This window comes from Hipposideros armiger, unplaced genomic scaffold, assembly GCF_001890085.2.
Source record: "Hipposideros armiger isolate ML-2016 unplaced genomic scaffold, ASM189008v1 scaffold_220, whole genome shotgun sequence".
NCBI classification, from domain to species: Eukaryota; Metazoa; Chordata; class Mammalia; order Chiroptera; family Hipposideridae; genus Hipposideros; species Hipposideros armiger.
In genome coordinates this window covers 1,334,183-1,357,624 of record NW_017731570.1, presented here as the reverse complement: position 1 = coordinate 1,357,624, position 23,442 = coordinate 1,334,183, and the positions used below count along the sequence as shown (strand labels likewise).

The following is a 23,442-nucleotide window of genomic DNA, read 5'->3' as shown; positions in this document are numbered from 1 at the left end:
AAAACTGTTTTCTTTCTTGGCTTGATATTAAAATAAAACCAGTAATTCTTACCGTATTTGAAAGGAAAGCACATTGTGACACTCAGCAAGAACATAATTGTTACTTTTTGTGACTAAATGATATTGCTTTTTTGGTGTTCCACCCACTGTCCATTTCAGTGTTCACCGTTCCTAGAGAGGAATTGAAATCTGTTTCTTGCTGTTTAAGGGGAGCATAATGTGTGACAAACATAAAAAGGATAACACTGGCAGCCTGACTGGCAGTGATGCTACAGAAAGTTTATTCCCAGGGTTGCTGTACACGTACATCAAGTTGGGTAGCTCTTGAGAGTAGGTTCATATTTTTCTAAACATACTTGGGCAGTGAAGTTATCCTGGTCTCCTCTGCACTGGTCAGTCTGGTCCCATGGATATGCTGGATACCTGCAGTCATTGGAATGCCCAGTTCACCTGAGGACTTTATGAAAATGCGATTCATATTCAGTAATTCTGGGCTGAGGCCTGAGATTTCTGAAAATCTCTTAGGCGATGTCACTGGTGCTGGTCTGTGGACAACACTTTGATTAACAAGGATCTAGACTGTACTCTGTGTTGGAGAAAGAAGGATGCCCAAGAATCTTGTTGAAATCTGCCTGGGATCTCACACACCTGTCAAAGTGACTGGTACTCAGTAGATGCTCAGTATATATTTGTTGAATGAAAGAGAGAACTCCCTGTGTCTACATTTACTATGAACTGTAGCAGACATGTCGTTAAAAATCCAGAGATTATTTTTGAAAAAACAAAACAAAACAAAAAACGGAGATAAACTTATTTCTGTGTCCCACCTGACTTTTATTCTTGTTGCTGGTGCTAATATCATGGCTGGCTTAAGAATCCACAGGGTGGGCATATTGGGTAGTTTGCTACTAAGGGTTCCATTTCTGTAGTTTACTCATTAGTTTCCCATAAAATACCTATTTTGCATCTTTTGGATGATAGATGTAAAATAGTATTGGGTGTGAATCTTTAGGAGTTACGGTCAGCAATGTATGTATAAAACTTTTACAAGTATTATTTTATGAATATGTCGGAAGAAATAATTTGGAAGAGACAGTCAATTCAGACATTTTTTTCTAACTAATGGGGAATGAAACAAATACATTTCATTTATTTTTTTTTCTTCCTGAGACATGCCCCCCCCAACAGACTTATAGTCTTCAACCAAAATATAGTATAGAAACACAATTTCATGGTTGTCCTATCTCATGACTACTTGAGAAATGTCACCTGAGACATGAAATGGTGAGTTCCAGGAGCGTAGGCATCTCAATGTTCTCTTGCGGCTGCGAGGTCAGAGCAGGTGCTCAGTAAACCACTTTGGATCAACAGAAGCTGACGAGGTGATTTGGATATTTAAGCCCCAATTATTTTAAATTGGGTGTAATCAGGGCAAGTTTTCCCTTGAAGAATCCAAATTATTGTTTTGACTCTTCACTTTCATATAAAACCCTGAGCTTAACATGATCATTAAAGTCCTGTTTATTTTTTCCAAAGAATTGACTTCTAGGGGGATAATACTAGGAAAAATCATGTTAAGTAGAATACTTCGCTGCAGGACTTCCCAGAGCCATTGATGCTAATATGCGTTGGGAATCCCCAATAAGCATGTCTCAAACTTACTTGACACTGAAACCCCTTTTTACAGAGCGTTTGGGTTCTGTGGACTTTGGGGAAACCTGTTCTGTGTTGCATTTCACTTTCCCCATCTCTAAGAAGGCTCACAATTATCTGTTTTGAGAGCTTTTGCTTATTTGTGAAACACAATCAAGATGAGTATTGGAAAATCACTACATAAATTATTTAAAAATATTATTTATAAATAATATTTAAAGATGTTCAGATGAAGAAATCTCTGGTAATCAGGAGTAAAATGTTGCTCTACCTTCTAAAACTTTACTTTTCAAATTGCTACATCCTATGTCTGTCTTTAAATTTTTTTCTCTTTATTCTATCTAGATCAGTATTTAAAGTTACTGACCATGCGCATTTAGTATCTATTCTGAAGGCGAGCACCCATATAACACATGGAGCCATATCAGGACTTGTGAACTATTGGTTTCCTTCCATAGTCCTCCTTAAATATAAATAAGTTTTTAGCCATTTATCTAGTTTTTAAAAGAGAGAAAAAATTTTTTTTCTCCTTGAATTCCTGAAACTGAGGCAGCTGAGAAGCTGTGACCATAGCAGCTGTTGTATTTGCTTGTATTTTTCATTCTTAGACCTCTTCAGGTCTTTCTCTGGTTCAACATTTTGAATATCTTCTTGGGTACAATCAATACATCACCTAATAGATCTATGTCTTTTGTAACTGTTCTTCTCTCTAGATCTTAATGATATTCTCCTATCTCCTTTTCTCTATGCTCATGATTTCAGGTATGAGTTCTGTTACCTTTTGAATTGACTTCTTATGTAAGAAGAGAAGTATTAACGAGGACAGAGAAAAGAGACCCTTATTAAAGTGACTTCCACAATACCCATTTCTCTTGTTTTTTTCTTCCCTCGTTCTTTCCCTCCTCTTCCTCATCCCCCTTTCTCCTTGTTCTATTTTGGAACACCTACGGCTAAAGGAAAAAAAGTTTGTGAGGAAAAGGAAAGGTGTTGGTTAAATTAAGAAAATTAGTAAAAGTTTAAAATATTATTTTCAAAATGTGTTTCACCATTTGATGAAATTTTAACTCAGATGTTTGTAGGTCAAGAGAAGGTTTTCTATTTTAAGAAGCTTTCTATCTGAACTCATTCTGATCTTTCTTTAGCAGTATGTGATTTTTTACAGTCCCTTGAAAAGCTCCTTCTAACCCTTTTAGAAGATGGCAGTTGTGCTCATTGCAAACTGAAGCATCCAGAGTTGACTATGGGGAAAGCTAAGGGTACCTCCTCCCCTTGCTTGCATAATGGAGACGTGAAATTCTACCAAATGCATTGCAGTACACACACACCCACACACGCATTTATACATACATACATATACATACATACATGAATGTGGTTACCTTAGACTTGTGTCTGAAATTCCAGAGATTTTATATAGGAAAAGCAGAGATGCTGGCCCTTCCTTTCACACTTACAGTAAACCCTTATAAATATTGTTTTTAGATATTTGTAAATCTCATCTGTAGTCAACTTGTATTTCAATAAAGAGAGGAAATCTACACCATATCTATCTTCTTATGTATTCTAAATATAGTCTTAAGGCTTTCATGGGTGTAAATAAAAATTTTAACAATGGCTATATTTGGGTGATGAGATTGTGGACAATAATAATTATCTAAATAGCTTTTCAAGCGTTCATTTATTTTTTTATAATGAGCATGTCTCAGTTTTACAGTCAGAAAATAATGGTGATTTAAAATGACTCTCATTTATTTAAGAAAGCTCTTAGGAACTTTTAGAACTTATTCTTCCAGCCTTTTCATTACTGCTGCTCTTTTTATCTACAGAGTTCTCAAAGCTCAGAACTCACATGAGTCACAGAGGATGATTCTCTGCATTTGTCAGCTTGGGCTGTCAGGACAGAATTACCACAGACTGGGTGGCTTCAAAAACAGAAGCTTATTTTTTCAAAGTTCTAGAGGCTGAAAATCCAAGATCAGGGTGCCATGCTAGCATGATGGGGCTCTGGTAAGAGCTCTTTCCTGGCTGGCAGATGGCCATTGTCTCACTGTGTTCTTGCATAGGGGAGAGAGAGAGAGAGAGGGAGAGAGGGAGAGAGGGAGGGAGGGAGGGAGGGAGAGAGCGAGCAAGAGAGAGAACAAGCTTTTTAGGGTCTCTTCTGATGAGGGTACTAATCCCATCACAAGGACCCCATTCTAATAACCCCCTCTAACCTGGATTACCTCCGAAAGGCCTCATTTCTAAATCCCGTCACATTAGGGGTTAGGGCTTCAACATCGGAATTTTGGAGATACACAAACACCCAGTCTGTAACACTTCCCTCCCTCAAACTGGAAGGATACAAGATTCCCAGAAATTGCATCTAAAATAGAAAAAGACTGGCAGGCTATACATAAAAACATTAATGGTGGTTGTCTCTGGATGGTGGAATTAGAGGGGATTTTCTCCATTTTCTATGAGTTTAAGGTGTATTACTTTTATAACTGGAAACAATGCAGTAAGTATTATTTTTAAAGGAAAGTGAAATACTACTGAATGCAACATTCTGTAATAATCTTGCACATTTCACAGTCTCTTTATTCATCTTCTTGGGGTTTTTCTGAGAATTAATAAAAGTGTCTCCAGCACTTAGAGCACTTGGATCTTGGCACATAGTGGAGTTCAGTAAGTAGCTGTTGCTGCTCCTCGTTTTCCGTTTTCCGATGATGACAATGTTAATGATAATTATTATGTTGCCACATGAGACATGTCATCAGGCATGTAATACAGGAAAATAAGATAGAAAACAGCCACAAAGTCAGGACAGACACATTTGTTGCTAAGTTGTTGTTTGTTTTTTCTTTTAACGAGTTAGTTATAAATTGAATAGCCTATTAATTTTCTTTACTTTTGGAGCTCTTGTTTTTTCTTTTATTAAAAAATGAAGTATTAAAAAAAATAGGGCCAGCCAAGTGGCTCAGTTGGTTAAGAGCTCACTCAAGAGTGCAAGCTCTGAGCAACAGCGGTTCGAGTCCTTGCCCAAGCTGAGCTGCTGCTGAACTGCCAACAGATGGCAGGATGGCTCAGCTAAAAAAACCCCAAAAAAGCCAAAACAAAAAAGTAGTTGGTGGCTTGTTTTGAATTAACATTCAGTTATAAATGTAATGTAAGCTTCTTGAACCTGTACAATAAAATGTCAGATAGATAGATGGTGTTAGTGAAAAAACTTAAAGTGAAACTTTCCACATATTTTGTTCCAAAGACTGATTTGAGTCTACTACTCAACTTGGGGAGTAGTTTTTCACCCTATAAGAGCTATCTATTCTCTATTTTCTAATGCCCCATTTCTTATTATGCTCTATCTTGTGTGTAGAGTCTGTTATTTCCTTAAAAAAAATCCCTGAGTTTGTTTTTTTCTCAATTAGTCCCATATTCTAGTTTTTTGACTCTGTAAATCAATAGGTTTGAAATGCCCTGCAAGGTAGTAATGGTTTTTGTCACGCGGGGAGCTGACTGCCTGCCAGATAAATCTTGACATTGTGATATATGATTTCCAGTTGCTATAAATTTTTAATATTTAGTGTATCAGTCATACTAAGTCAAGTTTCAGTTATTTAATTTCACTTATGTCTGTATTTTAGATGAGAATCCTTTTTCCCATTAGTAGATTTTAATTTCCTTTCCTCTCACAGTCAAATTCCAAGCATGCCTTATAAAACCAGCCACAGAATATACACGTGAACAAACGGGTTTTGTGTTTACAAGTAGACTCAAGAATATACACTTGTATATTCTCAATTACAAATTTGTCCACTTAAATGGTGTTTTATTTTTTAGAGTTTAGATCACTTTTATTACTGTTGCTTTGGTAATTTTATTTCCAGGTATTAGACAAACCTATCTACGGAACTCTCTATATTGTATTGAGACGTGATCTTTATTGGGAGCTTAAAAATAATCTCACAACTGATCCTCAGAAGTGAAAAAAAATCTTCCAAATTCAGGGCTATGTCTACACCATCATTAATATATTACTACCAAAATTGCTTTCTGAAATTCTGTTTTGATGATACTGAAAAATAATTTTCTTTCTTTCTTTCTTTCTTTCTTTCTTTCTTTCTTTCTTTCTTTCTTTCTTTCTTTCTTTCTTTCTCTTTCTTTCTTTCTTTTGTTCCTTTCTTTCTTTCTTTCTTTCTTCCCCCCCCTCCCTTCCTCTCTCCCTCTCCTTTCTTTTTTCTTTCTTTCTTTTTTTTTTTTTTACAAACAGGACACAAAAATTGCTTCATTGGAGCGAAACATAAGGGACCTGGAGGATGAGATCCAGATGTTAAAAGCCAATGGTGTGCTGAACACTGAGGACCGTGAAGAAGAGATCAAACAAATAGAGGTTTACAAAAGTCACTCCAAGTTCATGAAAACCAAGGTATGGTCCAGAGTTATAAACTTTTATACTCTTAGTGTGACTGGAAAGTTATGGCTTACATACATACTTTTCCCAAATACCCATATAATTGGCTTTATGTGATATCATGAACTATATGAATAATAAAGAAGAATGCAAAGATTTTTAGTTCAGAAGCATAGATTCAAAAAAAATAATCAGGGAAAACCTGTGGTAGAATTTCTGCGTATGAAGTTATGAGGGTATTCAGGATTTTCTAATGAGTTTCTTTGGTGTCACGCTGTTGTGAGAATTAACATTTATTTTTAATAGTCCTCTTCCAAATTTCCTGAGTTTTTATAAGTGTGCTATTTTTTAAAGTTTCTATTATTGCCAAATTTTTTGCCCATCTCTAGAAGGTGATTGTGTCAAAAGATGGTGATGTTAGAAGCCAATTTAACTGATTTCAATGGTGTGAAGACATTTTGGTTTTAGTGTTTAAGACAGAAGTCATTTTGAGTCCCAGTGTTGCCGTTTTCACACATTCGTTATTCAACCTCTCTAAGCCTCAGTTTCTTCATCCATGAATTAGGGATAAGAAAAAGAAAAGTACCTATATCACTGGGTTCTTTGGCAGTTCCAAGAGATTATGCATTTTAAGCAACTTGCCTAATCTCTAGAAAGCATTCAGTAAATGTAAGGCATTGTTGTTGACAGTGATTGTTATTATTATTATAAGTTATATGTTGCTATGGAATATTTATTAAGATATTATTTCAGTACCAATTCCATTAATTTATTTCACTAGTGCCAGTTTTAAAGAATTTGGCTTATATTTTTTTCAAAATTAACCCAGGCTGCAAATGGACCATGCACCTATATAGCTATTATTTTTACATGTGCATGCATAATTATTAAATTTATGGATACCTCCAAACAGGTGTTTTGAGACTTTGAGGTGCTTTTATCTATTCCTCTCTTTAAATCATTTAGCTTCTGAAAATAATAACCACACCAATTAAAAAATTGTTTTGTCTACCACTTGCTCTTAACTATTCTTGGTCTTGCTCTAGGTCTTACTCTTGTTTCTTGCTTTATAAAGGCAGCTGTGACAAGCAATGCAGGCTCCTGTGAGAAAGCAGTGTGAGTAGGGAGGAAAATGTTCAAACGATGGTTATGATTTTTGTCAGTTGTGAAATACAGGCATACTCATTGCAGAAAATTTTCAAATTATGAAGAGGAAATAATATCTAGTATCTACTTCACCATGTATGTATGTATGTGTGTGTATATATGTATGTTTCTCCAATGGAAACAAAAACTGTGCTTGCTTCTGCCAACTTGCCATCTGTAAGCTGATGTTGAGATTTTGTCTGAAATTTGGATCAGGGAATGGAGATAGGAGAAGGAGAATGTCCACTGGATTTGACTCTAACCCCTCGTTTTCAGAGACTGCCACAAAATGCGGAATGGGGTTTCCTGCTCCGCCCTGCCTTCACGTTTCATTTTTGCAGCCCTTCCCTCTCAGAGAGTTGAGCTGAGCAGCGCAGTAGTGGGGTGGCCTGCAGACGATAACCAAAGCTCTCTGGGAATGAAGACCAGAGGCACAATAGGAGGGAACTCGTGAAGTTTGGGGGAAATTATTGTTTTGGCTTAAAGCTTTCTTCCTACCCTATCATTGAATGGTGGGAGAGAGTTCAAGCTGCTTCTACAATTGCAACTGCTATGCATTTGTAAACTTCACCCCTCACCATGGACTCTGTCCAGGTAAATAAAACATTTATATGGTCTTCAGCAAGTAAACCATGACCTTTATTGGCCCACGGTTGTTTGTGAGACCATCAATCCTCGAGTTAGTTTTAACTTTTAATGGCTAGTTATTTTGAAGGCTTCCAAAAAATGGTCAGGTCAGAAGAATGTTTGAGGAGAGTAATGGAGTACGGTGGGAGAGTGCAGCTGAAGACTAAAGCAGACTCTGGTAAATCTCTACCCTGCCCTTGCTAGGTGCATGGCCTTAGGGAGTGACTTAGGGCACTCAACCACTCTTTCCTCTTATATAAAACAGGGGCAACACCACCTACCATTGCTCAAAGGAGTAAATGAAATAATGTAGTTAAAATGCCTGCCTCAAAAAAATAGCTGTTCACCTTTAACAAATACACAGCCAGATATTTCTCCAGCAAAATGGATTTATTCAGGAACAACAAAGAATTACAATTTGGGACGTGTGGTCTAATGGTTAACCATGCATAAAAGTAAAGAGAAACAAAAGATAGGAATTCTATAGACTTGGGGGGGGCTGATGTAAATAAAGAGTCCATTGGAGGAAACTGGAAGTTTGAAGCATAGTGACTTTTCATTGGCTGAGTTATAGCAGGCTCCCATTGGCTGAGCTGTTACTGGACGGGGAGGAATTTCATCCTCCTGCTGCAGTAGTAGAGTATATCACTTCCTGTCAGAGAGTCAAGGTATCTCTTCCTGCTGGGGCCAGTAGAGGGATATGTGCATAAGAGTTTTCTCTTCTAGCCTCCCGACTCCCTTTTAAATGAGGTTTTTCTTTATTAATTTTCACAGAGCTGCTCATTGTATCCATTATTATTGAATTATAACCAAATATTATAATAATAATAATAATAATAATAATAATAATGTATTTAATTTGACTAATGGGGAAAAATAGATTTCTAAAAATGAGTTCTTACAATGTCATGCAGATATCCCTTATAGACTGATAAAAATTACCTAAAAAGTACTAGTAAGTAGTTTTTTATATTTTTTCCATTGAAAGAATGTTCTTATTGGATTGAACCATAACATTTATTGCTCATACTTCATACCATTACCTCAATTACTTATTTTTCCTACTTCTCCTGCTTTGAGAGGGAAACTTGATTCCTTATTTAAGCCCAGGCGTGGTCGAGCAGGTCTATTACAACATAGCTATTGCTAAGCATTTACTCCTGAGTGCTTGTGTTTTGTGCATTGTGGGATCCTTTAGGCTGTGTGAACAGATGCCAATTGGGTAAATCATTTATCAGGAAATTTATTAAGTTTTAGAGTCATGGATTGATATCCTCTAAAATTGGATCACTAAGCATATTTCATGGTCCCTTGTGGACTATTTTCTACAAAGTTTATATGAATATATTATGTGTCAAAATCATCACAGATATCTGAGGAGTTAATTTTTGCAATAGGTGGTCACACACGTTGACAAAACAATTGGTTAGTGTGACCATTGGGGTCTCTTGAATTCTTTCATTCATGCAGAGTTGTATGGATAGAGCTGTCGTTGGTGGAGTTTGAGTATTACAGTCCCCATAGATTTGTTTCTGGCACATGGCACTGAGTTAGCAACTGAGGGGCACTAAAAGCAGTGCATGTTAAAAGTATTGCCCACTCCCTCATACTGAGCCCTTAGTTGGGAAAGTAAGAAATATACTCAAAAAACGACCCTGAAGATTTGATGAGAGTTTACTTCTGGCTGGAGCAATGCAGGTTGTTTAGGTTTAAAGTTAGTGTTTCTTGTCTAAATGATCAGATTGGCAAAACAGCAATGACAGGTCTGGTGAAGAGTGCAAACTCAGCCCTATGTCAGAGCAAACCCCCAACTCCACACAGATAAGGAAGTATGGAGAACTCAAGTCTATGTGAAATAGCACGTTTTCCAAAAAGAGAAAAGAAATACTAGATTTAAATGGCAAAAAACTTAGAGGCTCTGAAACTTACTTGGGAAGTGGAAAAGTAATTGTTAAACTCTTTTGGTTTACTGAGGCAGTGAGAGAAAGGGAAATCATAAAATGACTAGATCCCAGCTGGCAGAAAATGCTAGATTTGAGGCTGGCACAGTTGACTTTACAAACTTTCGTTTTAATGGTTTATAAAGACTCAAAAAGTCATGGTAGAACATTTCAGAAATTCTATGGAATGCTGCATAAGGAAGGGAGTCGAACTCTTGGAAACCAAACCTAAAATTGCAGCTAAATATTGTTACTTCTTATTGCTGTTTGTAATGAATATGTAGAAAGCTTTTAAAAGTGGCCAGGGAGCTTCTGTTTTACCAGGGGCCTTTGAAGAGGCACCCTCAGAGTGCTCTTTGATCTGAGTATTTCTTTTGTATTTCTTCAGAAGTCTAAAGTATATTTTATCCTGATTATTTGGAAGTTTACAATTTTTTAAATAAAAAAGATAAAAGATAAAAAGATTTAACCAAATCATGAAGAAAGCCCCTAAAATTGTTCATGTATCCATGTTCTCACTTGCTTATATTTTTGAAATACTATTCGCTGACAATTATTTTTATGATCTATTAGTGATAAAATTGACTCAGCATTTGATTCCTCTTCATCAATAAGGTATGTTCTCAAATCAATCTCAATGTCAATGTGTAATGATTTGCTCCAAATTGACAATAAAGGCAGCTAATAATTCTTAAATACAAATTCATTTTTAGATATAGAAGTTTCTTGAAATAGATAATTTACAATTTTTCAGTGAAAATTTGACATAGAAACAATGTAACAATGTTGTGGTATGAAAAGGAAAAACCGTTTGCATTAATTGTGACGATGAATAAAGCATGTAGGTTGGAGGGGACGGAAGTATTTTTAATAGCCATGTGAAATGGGGTGCGCCTCCGTTTTGATGCTGAGCAGATTGCTGGGACTGGTAGGGCCTCTTGAAAACTCTGTGATTTAATTAGATAGCAGTGAACACCTAATTTGCTTTTGTAAATATGATGTCATAGAAAAACCATGATGTAACATTTTTTGAGAGCTGGAAGGTGAGTTGCAAAAATGTAAAAGCAGGGCTCGGAATCTCAGCTTGTGTAAAGGCAGGGATACTAGACATAGTCGGCCAGGGTAGAAATTCCTTCATCTTGCAAGCACTTTGGCACATGCGTGTTGTTCCTGAGAACCTAGACCCCGTGAAAGGCAATTTCTACCCCCACTCAGAAGGCTTAAAAGAATCAGATTGTGAGAGCAGCACTAAGAGGCCAAGAATAGTATGAGTTAACCTTCAAGGAGCACTGTTAAGCCTCTAAAAATGGAATGTAACATAGAAATAATTGTTTTTCTGGTAGAAGAATGATAGCATCTCCTGTTCTGTACAAGCCTTTGTTCCTAGCCTCACACATTTCTCACCTCCTGATCCCAGTACTTCTATATAAGCCACTCCCTGTGTTTTCATAGCTCGCCACAGACGCCACTCTGCTGTGTTAGATCGCCCCCTTTATTCTGAGTATGTAACACGTTTTTTTATTAACCTCTGACGGATTACAATCCTTATAACCCAAACTGCATGATAATAAGCATATCATTTTCTAGACATGCGGGCCATATCTGCAGTGAAAAAGAAGCTGTTTTATTTGGCAGAGTAGTTTTTTCAGGGTGTTGGTTGTGTCACAGACATAAGTGGTGGAAGAACTTTCAGACGAGATGAAGTGTGCCTGATGTCCACATGGACTTCATATAAAGCATGTGATGTAATTCCAATTGGCTTTTCTTCTTGCCATCACGGAGACAGACCTTCCCCCGGCCTCAGTTCTCATGTATGTTCGATTGCATCACTTTCCATTTTTATTGAGTTTATGGCTATAAAAGAAGCCAAAGGCATATTTTTATGGAAGAGTATGATTTTTTACCCTGTAACTATATTCCCCTTAGAAAAGCCTTTTTTCTGTTATTGTCCGCATAAAATATTTATTTAAAATTTACCTCATGGCAGTGATAGCCTGAAAGTTATTTAAAGCAACTCCTTATTTAATATTTATAGACTGAAATAGTTTTATCATTATCAATCTGTTTTCATTGAATGAAGTAGGTGTGTATAGAACCTGCCATCTCCTTTCTTTCTATTGAATACCATTTCATTGATCAAGTAAATTTCATTCAAATTCCTCTCTCAAAAACCCACCCACCCACACACTAGATTTTTACTCTGGTATTTGTAGAAATTAACACAAGTCAGTCTTCTTTTCACTATAAGCATTATTTTTGCTTAGGTATGTAGAGTTGAAAATTTTTTTAGCTTTATTTTCAGATGAATCAGTTTCATATGTGAAAGCAGCTAAATACTGTGCCGTCAGGTACAAGTGCATACGATTTGGGACCACGTTCCCTGAGAAGAATGCTAATTCACAACAGATTTAATTTCTTTCATAATTTTAGGTAATCCTAATACTGATTTCCCCTTTTTTTATTTAGACTTTGTTCTTGTTGTATGAGAGAGAGAGAGAGAGAGGAAACGCTTCTTACTTTTGTTTCAGATAAAACTGATCATAGGCTCACAAATCATTAAATTATAATAATAGTAATGTATTTCATGGATTGCACATAGCTGAGCTGTGCTACCACCTGCTCACACATACCCAGAGCATGTTGATAGTCAATCACGATTCTCTTCCAGTGAACTTGTAAGCGTACTCAGAATCATTCTCAAGACTCCCTTCTGGCCAGCCAGTACCAAACCTTTTGATTTGGCAAGAAAGATGAAACTTGTTTGTCCCCTAATCTAGTCTGACTTCTCCTGCAAATGGGAGTTCCCTCCATATAAACCTTTGTAGTGAACTGTGCAACCTGAACACTTCTCAGAATGGGGGTTTCACTTCTTTTTAAGCAGTTATTGTCTGTAGCTTGGTTCTTGTTTTTGCCAGCTTTAGTTGCTGAAAAAAAACAAATGCTGGATGAAAGGTATTTTAGAAATATACGTTTAAAAATGCATTTATGAACTGTCAAATTTAAAAGACTCTCAAGGGCCAAAAGAGAGACAAAGCAGGGAGAGGGAATGATAAGTGGAACACTGGTTATATCTTCTTGTTAGCATTTGCTAGACAGGTGCCCTTGAGCTTTGGTTTTCACAGTCACAGGGACATTTAAGAAAAAGGACAGAAGGCGAGGCCTGCTCAAGATGAGGAGCCAAATAGGAATTCTGCTACCCCTACCGCACAGAGCTGGGCCCCCAGACAGCATCACTCTTTAGTGTAAGGGCAAACTACTCCCCAGTCTACTCCTTTCTCATCAAGACTACAGCCTCCCAGGCAAATACCTACTTGAAAACTTTGAGCCAAGTGGAGGGTGAAAGAGCCTAGCTTTGAGAATCTATAACCACAACTGGCTCTTGCATAGGTGTGCAGTGTGAGGTGACACAAAAACATCAATGTAGTTTAAAGGGGCCCTTGGTTGGTAGATCCCCAGGTACTGGCAGAGGCAAATGCCCTGGAAGACCATGTGTTAATTTAGGCTTCAAAGTATTTCTCTAGATAAAGTTAAAAAACAAAACAAAACATGAATACACATTAAAAATGTTTGTTTAAATCACAAAACCTGTAAGAAAACAAACCACCATAAGTGATAGCCAGTGGAAAAACAAACAGCAGAACCAGATGGCAAGAACTTCAGAAGTTGGAATTCTAAGAAAACACTATGATATAAGTAGGTATACTATGTTTAAATAAATAACAGAAGGGATTGAACACACACATAAAAGGCAAGAGACTATAAAGCAAATTGAAAGAGAACCAAATAAAATTTCTAGAAGTGGGAAAATATAAAAATGAACATTTCAAAGCTCAGTGAGTAAATAGGGTGGTCACAGAAGAAGAGAGACTTAATAAACTAGAAAAAAAGAGCAGAAGAAATTAAAGATAAAGAGATGGAATACATGAAAGACAAGTTAAGATACATAGAATATAGAAAAAGAAGGCCTAGCATAAGTATAATCAGACATCCAGAGGGAAAGAAGGAGCAGGAACAGAGTCATTATTCAGAAACCATATTTGAAGAGATGAAAGCTGAAAAATTTTCCAAAACTGATAACAGATACCAATTTACAAATTTAGGAGGCTCAAAGTACCCCACATAAGATAAATAAAAAGAAACCTATTACATCAAAGTAATGCCACAGAATCTCAGAGGCAAAGAAAAAGCCTTAGAAAGAAGTTAGAACCTTTGTTCAAGGAAGATATATGGATGGCTAATAGGTATATGAAAATATGCTTAATATCATTAGTTATTAGACAAATACAAGTTAACCCAACAATGAAATACCACTTCATACTCACTGGAATTGCTATAATTAAAAAGGACAGATAATAAAAAATACATGTTAAGAGTGTGAAAATATTCGAATCCTCATTTATTTTGATGGGAACTTAAAATGGCATAGTCATTTGGGCAAACGATTTAGAAGTTCCTCAAAAATACTAATCATATAGTTACCATATAGCCTAGCAATTCCACACCTATGTATATACCCAAGAGAAATGAAAACATATGCCTACACAGACTTGTACATGAATATTCTTACTAACATTATTCATAATAGCCAAAACATAGAAAAAAGCTAAGTGTCCATTGGCTGGTAAATGGATAGACAAAATGTGGTATATTCATACAGTGGAGTATCATTTAGCAGTGAAAAGGAATGAAGTACTGATACATGCTACAACATGGATGGACCTTAAAACATTGTGGTTTGTGAAAGAAGCCAGTCACAAAGTACATATATTGTGTGATTCCATTCATATAAAATGCCCAGTATAGACTAAACCATACAGACAGAAAGTAGATTATTGGTTGCCTAGGTCTGGATAAGGAGGGTGGAGAATGGAAAGTAACTTCTCTGGGTTATAGGGTTTCATTCTGAGATGATGAAAATGTTCTAAAATTGTATGATGGTTGCACAATTTGTGAATATTCTAAAAACCATCAACTGTACTATTTAAGTAGGTGAATTGTATGGCATATGAATTGTATTTCAGTAAAGCTATTAAAAATACACTTAATGAAAAAATAGTCCCATTGCTGTTAAAGAAATGAAGTTGGAGTGATAGCTTGACTTCTTATTAGCTTCTGATAGCTGGGAGATAGTGGAATGCTATCCTCAATGTGCTAAGAGGAAATATCTCTTAACCTAGAAAGTTACTTTTAATACTCAGCAATCATATTCAAGGAAAAAAGAATAAAGGTGAAGTTTTTATGCAGAAATTGAGTTTGCCACCAACAAAACCCCACTAAAGAAAAATTTTAAATGATGCATTTCAGGCAAAAGTAGATTCCTAATGGAATATATGAGATGCAAGAATGAATTACAAATATAGTGACAAATGTGGGGGTAAATCTAAACAAACATGGACTGTAAAAAAATAATGATGAGTTAAAAACAAAATAGGTAAGAACTAAAATACATGACAATGATAATGTGTAGGTGAAGAGGGTGGTGACTAGATTTAAAGTATCTCAGGATCCTTTTATTATTTAGAAAGAAGATAAACATAGAGATTGACTTTATACTTAGGTAAATTAAAAATACAAGCATGTTATAATTCCTAGGGTAATAATATAAAGATTAGAAATAAATACCATAAACAAATAAGATTAATATAAATAAAAGCATAACTTTAAAATGAGTAGAGGCAAAAAATAGAATGAGAAAAAATGTCATTCAAAACAAGGCAATAAAAGAAAGAGAAGGAATAGAAATGGTAGGACATATAGAAAGCATAAGGTAAGATGGTTGGAATAAAATCACATATCTGTAATGATAATAAATGCTCCACTTAAGCTTCTCAGACAGCATAAAAGAATCTTGGTATATGTGATTTACAGGAGACATCTGCAACATAAAGTTAAAGATACATTAAAAGGAAAAAAGACACACTAGCCAAATACTAACTGTAAGGAAGTTGTTGTAGACTTTAAGACAAAGAAACCATTTTTAGAGCTAAAAAATTGGCGAACTACATGGGAGAATTCATTATTTTACTATTAAAGTTGGTGGTTTTAACTCACCCTTAAGTAATGAACAGATGAAGCAGATTAAAAGATCAAAATAAGGAAGATTTAAACTATCCAATTGTTATCAAATGCCATGCACATACATAGAATATTGCACTCAACAATTGTTGGATACATTCTTTTTAAGCACACCAAATTTTAAGTGATTAGTATCAAATATGCAATATTCTCTATCCATAAAGCAAGTAAGAAATAAAAAACACAAAGATAACTAGGAAACATGTATTTGGAGAGTAACAAACCATACCTCTAAGTTATTCATAGATTAAAGAATAAATAGTAATGGAGATTAGAAAATATTTAAGACTGAACTATAATGTCAATACTACATACCGAATTAGTGGGATTGAGCTAAAATGATACTGACAGGGAAATTTGTAGTCTTTGGGCTTATATTGTATTTGGGAAAAAAAAGTCTGAAAATTATTGAGATAAACATCCAACTTTAAAAGTTAGGAAAATAAGGGTTTCTGGTCAAGATGGTAGAGTAGATAAATGCTGTGTTTGCATCTTGTCACGACTACATCAAAATTACAACTAAACTATAGAACAACCGTTATTGAGTATCACCTGAAGTCTAGCTGAACAGAATCCCTATAACCAAAGATATACTGAAGGAGGCACCTTAAGACTGGTGGGAGGGGCAGAGATGCAGACTGGTCTGGTCCTACACCCACGTGTGGCAGTTAAAAATCGGGAGTGATATCTCGACTATGGAGATACCCCCTGAGGAGAAAAGGGTCCTTGCTTCACACCAGGCACCCCAACCCAGGGTTCCAGAGCTGGGAAGAGAAGTCCCCACAACTTCTGGCTGCTGCTGAAAACCAGCAGAGACTGTGGTGGAGTAAGATGGAGGGCTGCTGGAGTCCTAGGTGCTCCCCTTAGAGGGCCCACACATGGACTTAACTGCTGATGGACTCACTCACTCTGAGCTCCAGCACTGCAGCAGCAGCTGGAAAGGTGCCAGGGAAAAAAAGGAGGAACTGAGTTGTCTGGCATCAGGCTGAGGGCTGGAGGGACAGCTTTCTCTCAGACAGAAGTGCTGGCAGAAGCCATAGTTCCTTTGTTGAGTCCTCCCTGCACTGAGTGTGCAGACACAAGGGGGCACCATATCTCCCATCAACCTAACACCATTCACCCTGCCCTGATGATTCCCTGATACCCTGGTCCCACCCAACTTGTGGGCCCACCCAAACCACTTCCAGTGGCTTCTCCATGCAAACAGCCTATCTTGGCTTATGCTGCAGACATTTCTAAAATCTGTCAGATTCACAAACCTCAATCAAGCAGCATCTGGCCTTGGTAGGCCCTGTACCTATTGCTGCAAAGCCCTAAGCCTGGCATTGGCAGGAGCTGGCCTTGGTTTGAGGTGTGCCCACTCCCAGGTACCTCCAAACCTGCATGGGTGGTGGCCATGAGCAGATTGCTTTGATGCTCATTCCAGGTGGCCCTGGGCAGGGTATATGCTGAGGATGAATTTGGTCTGTGGTGGGTCCCTGCCCAGAAGGCCTCAGGGTGGGGATGCCTGGCCGCCAGCTTTGGGCCAAGCCGAAGCACCACCCTGCTGCCTCCACACAACCAAACAGCAGACTGGGCAGGCATCAGAGCTCCACTAAAGCAAATCCTACTCTGTAGGGTCAGCCTCTGCACAACAGCACCTCCACTGTAGTAACAGCCAGTCCTCACAACCAATCAGCCCAAGGGTCAGTCACTTCTATTGATATGCAAATAGAAATCAAGACTCAACTACAACAGAAAGGCACACACAACCCACACATGGACACATCTGCAGCACTCGGCCCAGATGACCATGGAGACTGCATCACTGGGTCCCACAGGACACCTACTACATAAGGCCGCTCTACTAAGACAGGGAGGCATAGCAGCCCTACATAGAAACAAACACAGGGAGGCAGAAAAATGGGGAGACAAACATGTTCCAAATGAAAGAACAGAAGAAAGCTCCAGAAAAAGAACTAAACAAAATGGAGAAAAGCAATCTACCAGATGCAGAGTTCCAAACATTGGTTATAAGGATGCTCAATGATCTCACTGAGATCTTCAAGAAAAAAGTAGGAAACATATAAATGGAGATAGAAAACATGAAAAACAATCAATCAGGAATGAAGAATACAATCATTGAAATGAAGACTACATTAGAGGGAATCAATAGATTTCCTGAAGCAGAGGACTGAATCAGCGATTTAGAAGAGAAGGTAGCAGAAAACACCCAATTAGAATAGCAAGAAGAAAAAAGAATTCCAACCCCCCCCCAAAAAAAAAATTGACGATAGTTTAAGGGGCCTCTGGGACAACATCAAGTGTACTAATATTTGCATCATAGTGGTACCAGAAGAGGAGAGAGAGCAAGGAACTGAAAACCTATTTGAAGAAGTGATGAAAACTTCCCTAACTTGGTGAAGGAAATAGACACACAAGCTTAGGCAGTGCAGAGAATCCCATACAAGATGAACCCAAACAGCCCCACACCAAGACACATCATAATTAAAATGCCAAAGGTTAAAGACAAAGAGAGAACCTTAAAAACAGCAAGAGAAATGTAGCTCCCACGGTAGCTCCCATAAGACTGTCTCCTGACTTATCAGCAGAAACTTTGCATACCAGAAGGGATTGGCATGAAATATTTAAAGTGATGAAAAGGAAGGACCTACAACCAAGACTACTCTACCCAGCAAAGCTATCATTTAAAATCAAAGGACAGATAAAAAGCTTTCTGGAGACAAAAAAGCTAAAGGAGTTCATCACCACTAAACCAGTATTACAAGGAATCTTAGAGGGACTTCTTTAAGAGGGAAAAAAAATAAAATGTATGAATAATAAAATGGCTATAACTATATATCTATCAACAATTACTTTAAATGCAAAAGGATTAAATTCTCCAAGATAGGGTGGCTGAATGAATAAGAAAACAAGACCCTTACATATGCTCCCTATAAGAGACTCACATCAGATTGAAAGACACCCACTGACTGAAAGTAAAGGTATGGAAAAAGATATTTCATGATAATAGAAACAAAAAACAAAAAGCAATACTTATACCAGAGAAAATAGACTTTAAAATAACAAAGGCTATAACAAGAGACAAAGAATAACCCATTAATTGTACTTCTGGGTATTTATTTGAAAAAACCCAAAATGCTACCTTTAAGGGACATGTGCACCTATATGTTCACTGCAGCATTATTTACAATGGCCAAGATGGGGAGGCAACCTGGGTGTCCCCATCAATGGATGAATGGATAAAGAAGTAGTGGTACATATATACAATGGAATATTACTCAGCAATAAAAAAGAATGAAATCTTGCCATATGTAACAATATGGATGGACCTAGAGGGTATTATGCTGAATAGTGTCAGTCAGACAGGTACAGAAAAATGCCATATGATTTTACTTATATGTGGAATCTAAAGAATAAATAAACAAACAAACTAAACAGAAACAAACTCATAGATAGAGAACATTTTGAGGGTTGCCAGATGGGAGGGGGTTTACAGGAATGGGTGAAAAAGGGGACAGGGTTAAGAAGTACAAATTGGTAGTTACAAAATAATCATAGGGATGTAAAATATAGCTTAGGGAATGTAGTCAGTAATACTGAAATAACTATGTATGGTGTCAGATGGGTACTAGATTTATAGTGGTGATCACCTCATAAGTTATATAAATGTCTAATTACTATGGTGTACACCTGAAACTAATATAATATTTATGTCAACTGCAATTGTACAATTAAAAATGATTAAGAAATACATAAAAGTTAGGAGAAGAAAATAGAATAAATCCAAACAAGTATGAATGAAATAATTTAAAAATTAGACCAGAAGTTAATGAAATAGAAAATAAAAATATTGGATGATCAACACAGACAAAATTGGTTGTTTGAAGAGCCAATTAACATAGAATGCCTCTGCTGAAATTCATCAAGGGAGTACAATGAAGAATATTAGTTATGAAAAAGAAGATACAATTATAGATGCCATAGATATCAAAAGGTAAATGGGGGGCTGGCCGAGTGGCGCGATGGTTAAGAACTGGCTTGGGACGCCAGAGGGCCCCGGTTTGGATCCCACATATGAGGGCCAGTGACACTGTTCCCCTTCCCCCAATTCCCCAGTGCTGTTCCCATCCCCCCAATTCCCCAATAAAAATCTTTAAAAAAAAAAAGGTAAATGGGTTTTATGAATATTTCTTGCTAATAAGGGTGAAATTTAGATGAAATGAACAATTCTTAGGGGAAAAAATCAAAATTGACTTTAATAATTGAAAACATGAACATTCCTATATCCAATAAAATGGATGAAGTAAGGAATGGTGTTTGGAAAGAGAAAATACCAGCACTAGATAGTTTTGCTGGTGATGTCTAGTGAACATTGATGGGAAAATATTTCAACTTTATACAAACCATTTCAGAACACATTAAAAGAAGGAACACTTTCTACTTTACTTGGAAGGCTAAATTGATACTAAAACCTGACAAAGACAGCACAAGATAGGGAAATTACATACCAACCTTTACCCATAACATAGATAAAAGATCCTGACAAAATATTAGCAAGCCGAATCCAGTAAAATATTAAAAAAATAATACATCATGATTAAGTGGAGTTTTTCATGGTAATGCAAAGAGAGATTAGTATTTTAAAAATCCATTAATATAATTCATTACAATAACATATTAAAGGTGAAAAATGTGGTAAATCATGAGATGCAGAAAAAATGGTAATATTAAACATGCTTTAATGATTAAAAAAAACTCTTGCCAAAATGGTAATAAAAGGGAACTTTCTGAAACCTAAATGTGCCTATAAAAAGCTAAAGCAAACATCAAACTTAATGATGAGACATTGCAATTCTTCCCTTTAAGACCAGGAACAAGACAAAGGGGCCACCATTTCCTCCAGGCCTCTGTCTTTCTTGGCCTGCGTATGGCCGGTATGGGTTTCCTCACGACACAGTGGTTGGGGGATAATTGGACTTTAACATGGTGGTTGGATTCCAGCAGGGGGAAGCTGAAGCTGCCATTCCTTCTACAGGATTGGGCTGGAAGAGGAACACTTGACACTTTTGCTACATTCAGCTAGTATTTGCACAATCCAGCCCAGGTTCAAGGGGAGGGTAAATAGACTTTACCTCTAGTTGTGAGGAGCAGCACAGGAAGAAATTGGTGGGGATATCTTTGGGGATCATCTGCCACAGCTCCTATCCAACTGGCAAAAATGTGAAAGGCTGGTGACATAAGACATGGGTGAATATGGAGTGATTAGCACACACAGTGCTTGTGACTGAAAATTAATATAATTGCTTTGGAAAACATTTTGGTGTTATCTACCGAAGCTTAAGATGTGCATACTATGTGGTCCAACAGTTCAACTGCCTGATTACTTTTGCTACTTATACCGGCTGATATATTGGGTTGTCGGAAAAGTCATGATGTAATTTTTCTGTTTTTCATTGCAAAAATGCGTCATGACTTTTCCCACAACCCAATATATAAGAATGTTCAGAATAGTACTTTTTGTTATAGCGAAAAACATGGAAACAAACTCAAATGTCTGTCCACAGCAGAATGCACAAATAATTTGTGGTGAAGTCTTACAATGAAAATGAACAAATTGCACGTAAAAATAAATATTATTATTTAATTGCCAGGGCATAAGATTGAATAGAAAAAAGTAGTGCTAAGAAAAACATAAATAGTGCAAATAAAGTTAAAAACCTAAATAGTATGCAAAACTAGTATTTTATCTTCAGAAGCAAAACTAAGTATATGTTATTTACAGATGTAAAAATATATGGTAAGACTAAATGACAAGCAAGAAAATAACAAGGACAAAATTTAGAGTGGTGATTATTTCTGAAAGGGGAAAGAAGGAGATAGAAATGATTTGGAACACAGGTAATTCTAGTGATCTTTTTTGGTGAATCAGATATTAAATATTTCTTGTATTATTTTTTCCTTATATGTACTTTATATATATTTTATGTTCTTTTGTGTTTTCTCAGTATTTAATATAAGCCCAAATGAATCCCCCAATGCTTACTTGTTTTTCTGGGGTGAGTATTCCTTTTTGTCAAATGATGCCCTGTAGAGTAGCATAGGTCAAGGTTGTGTCTTCATTAGCTCCCTGTTGGATCTTCTGAGGATTGTGGTGAATAGACTTTGTGGTCTCATGGGTGAATAGTAGATTTGGGCAGGAAGCCTTCATTCCACCCTGAACCTTGGCTCTCCATGAGGTGGAAGGTGGAAAGCAGTCCGCTGACCTTCCCTTTCCTGTTTCCACACTCTCAGTCACCATGCAGAGCCTCCCCAGAAACCGAAAGACCGTGTGACTCCCAGGGCCATCTCTTTAAGCAAATTCATGGCCTGCCTTGTTGGACTAATGATCACCAGCTATTGATAATTAAAAGAAATCAGTAGTTCCCAAATGTAACGAGTAAGAGCTGCGGCTTCTAATTTCTTGCAACTTGGCTGTTGTTTTACAGATTGATCAGCTGAAGCAGGAACTATCGAAGAAGGAGTCAGAACTTCTTGCCTTACAAACAAAGCTTGAAACCCTTAGCAATCAAAATTCAGATTGCAAGCAACACATCGAAGTGCTTAAAGAGTCGCTTACTGCCAAAGAACAGAGGGCTGCCATACTTCAGACCGAGGTAAGGCTCTCTATCAGGATTCGGGGCAGTAGACGTTGAGCTGATAGAAAATGTCCTGCCTGAACAGCTTTCCTTAGAAGGTCCCTTATCCAAACCCTTGGGGCCAGATGCATTTTGGATAGCAGATGTTTGGGGAGTTTGGGGAAGGTAAGGGCCATTGCATGTATCATAGGTTATATAACACCCACAGTGGGGCTGGAGCAATACCCAACAAGCAAACATATGGGTATTTCTGCCGAAACAAAAATTCATATTACCATAGGATAAAGACTATGTAAGTGCCTCCTGTCTTTTTGTGTCAGGTTGTACCACTGAAGCGGTTTGCTTCACACTTGGAAATTTTCTTTTTCATTATTTAGAGTTTTTTGGGTTTGGGAACTACAGATAATTGATTGGATCTTGAATGGTTTTATTTTATTGAGAATCATTTTAGTCAGAATGTCATCGGCCTTCTTTTGCTGGGTATTGGTATAGGTCCCCCTCCTGGCACCTGCGGTTCCGAAGGTTTCTTCCTAGGGAGTATCCTCAATTTTCAAGATTCTTTTGCCCATGGAAGAAAGTTGGTATTGTGTGAGTTTCGTAAAGGAAATGTTGTTTTGTCATTTTTTATTCACATTTAGGAGAAAAACAAATAGATGTTCCTATCCTATTTCCTTGCTTCTCTCCGTTGGATTTTATCCTTGGGGCTGCTAAGGAAAGCAGGACCCAAGCTAGTTGTTGTGTAAATAAATTAGTTGACAAAATAGATTATTACCTGTGGGCAATAGCAAAGAATGTGGTGAATCTCTCTGATTGTAAGTGTTGAGGCAGTGCGCTATTGGGGTCCCCTTAGGAGAAGGCAGCATGCGATGGGGGTCTCCTTAGAAGAAGGCATTGTGTTATGGGGGTCCCCTTAGGAGAAGGCAGCCCACTTCCCTTTTCTTATTCTCTCCTTGGTACTTTACCTCTCTCGAATTAA

At 37.1% G+C, this 23,442-nt stretch overlaps 1 protein-coding gene across 16 annotated transcripts in view; it reads left to right on the top strand.

Annotated features, from left to right (window-relative positions):
- ERC2 (ELKS/RAB6-interacting/CAST family member 2) overlaps positions 1 to 23,442 on the top strand; it is a 974,141-nt gene that overhangs the window by 343,440 nt on the left and 607,259 nt on the right. For all 16 annotated transcript variants that reach the window (XR_002125344.1, XR_002125343.1, XM_019654364.1 and 13 more), the window contains 2 exons: positions 5,900 to 6,055; positions 22,317 to 22,484. Coding sequence is in view for 14 of the 16 variants with exons in the window: in XM_019654364.1 (XP_019509909.1) it covers positions 5,900 to 6,055; positions 22,317 to 22,484 (324 nt within the window). In the remaining 2 variants the exon portion in view is untranslated. The remainder of the gene's footprint in view (positions 1 to 5,899; positions 6,056 to 22,316; positions 22,485 to 23,442) is intronic.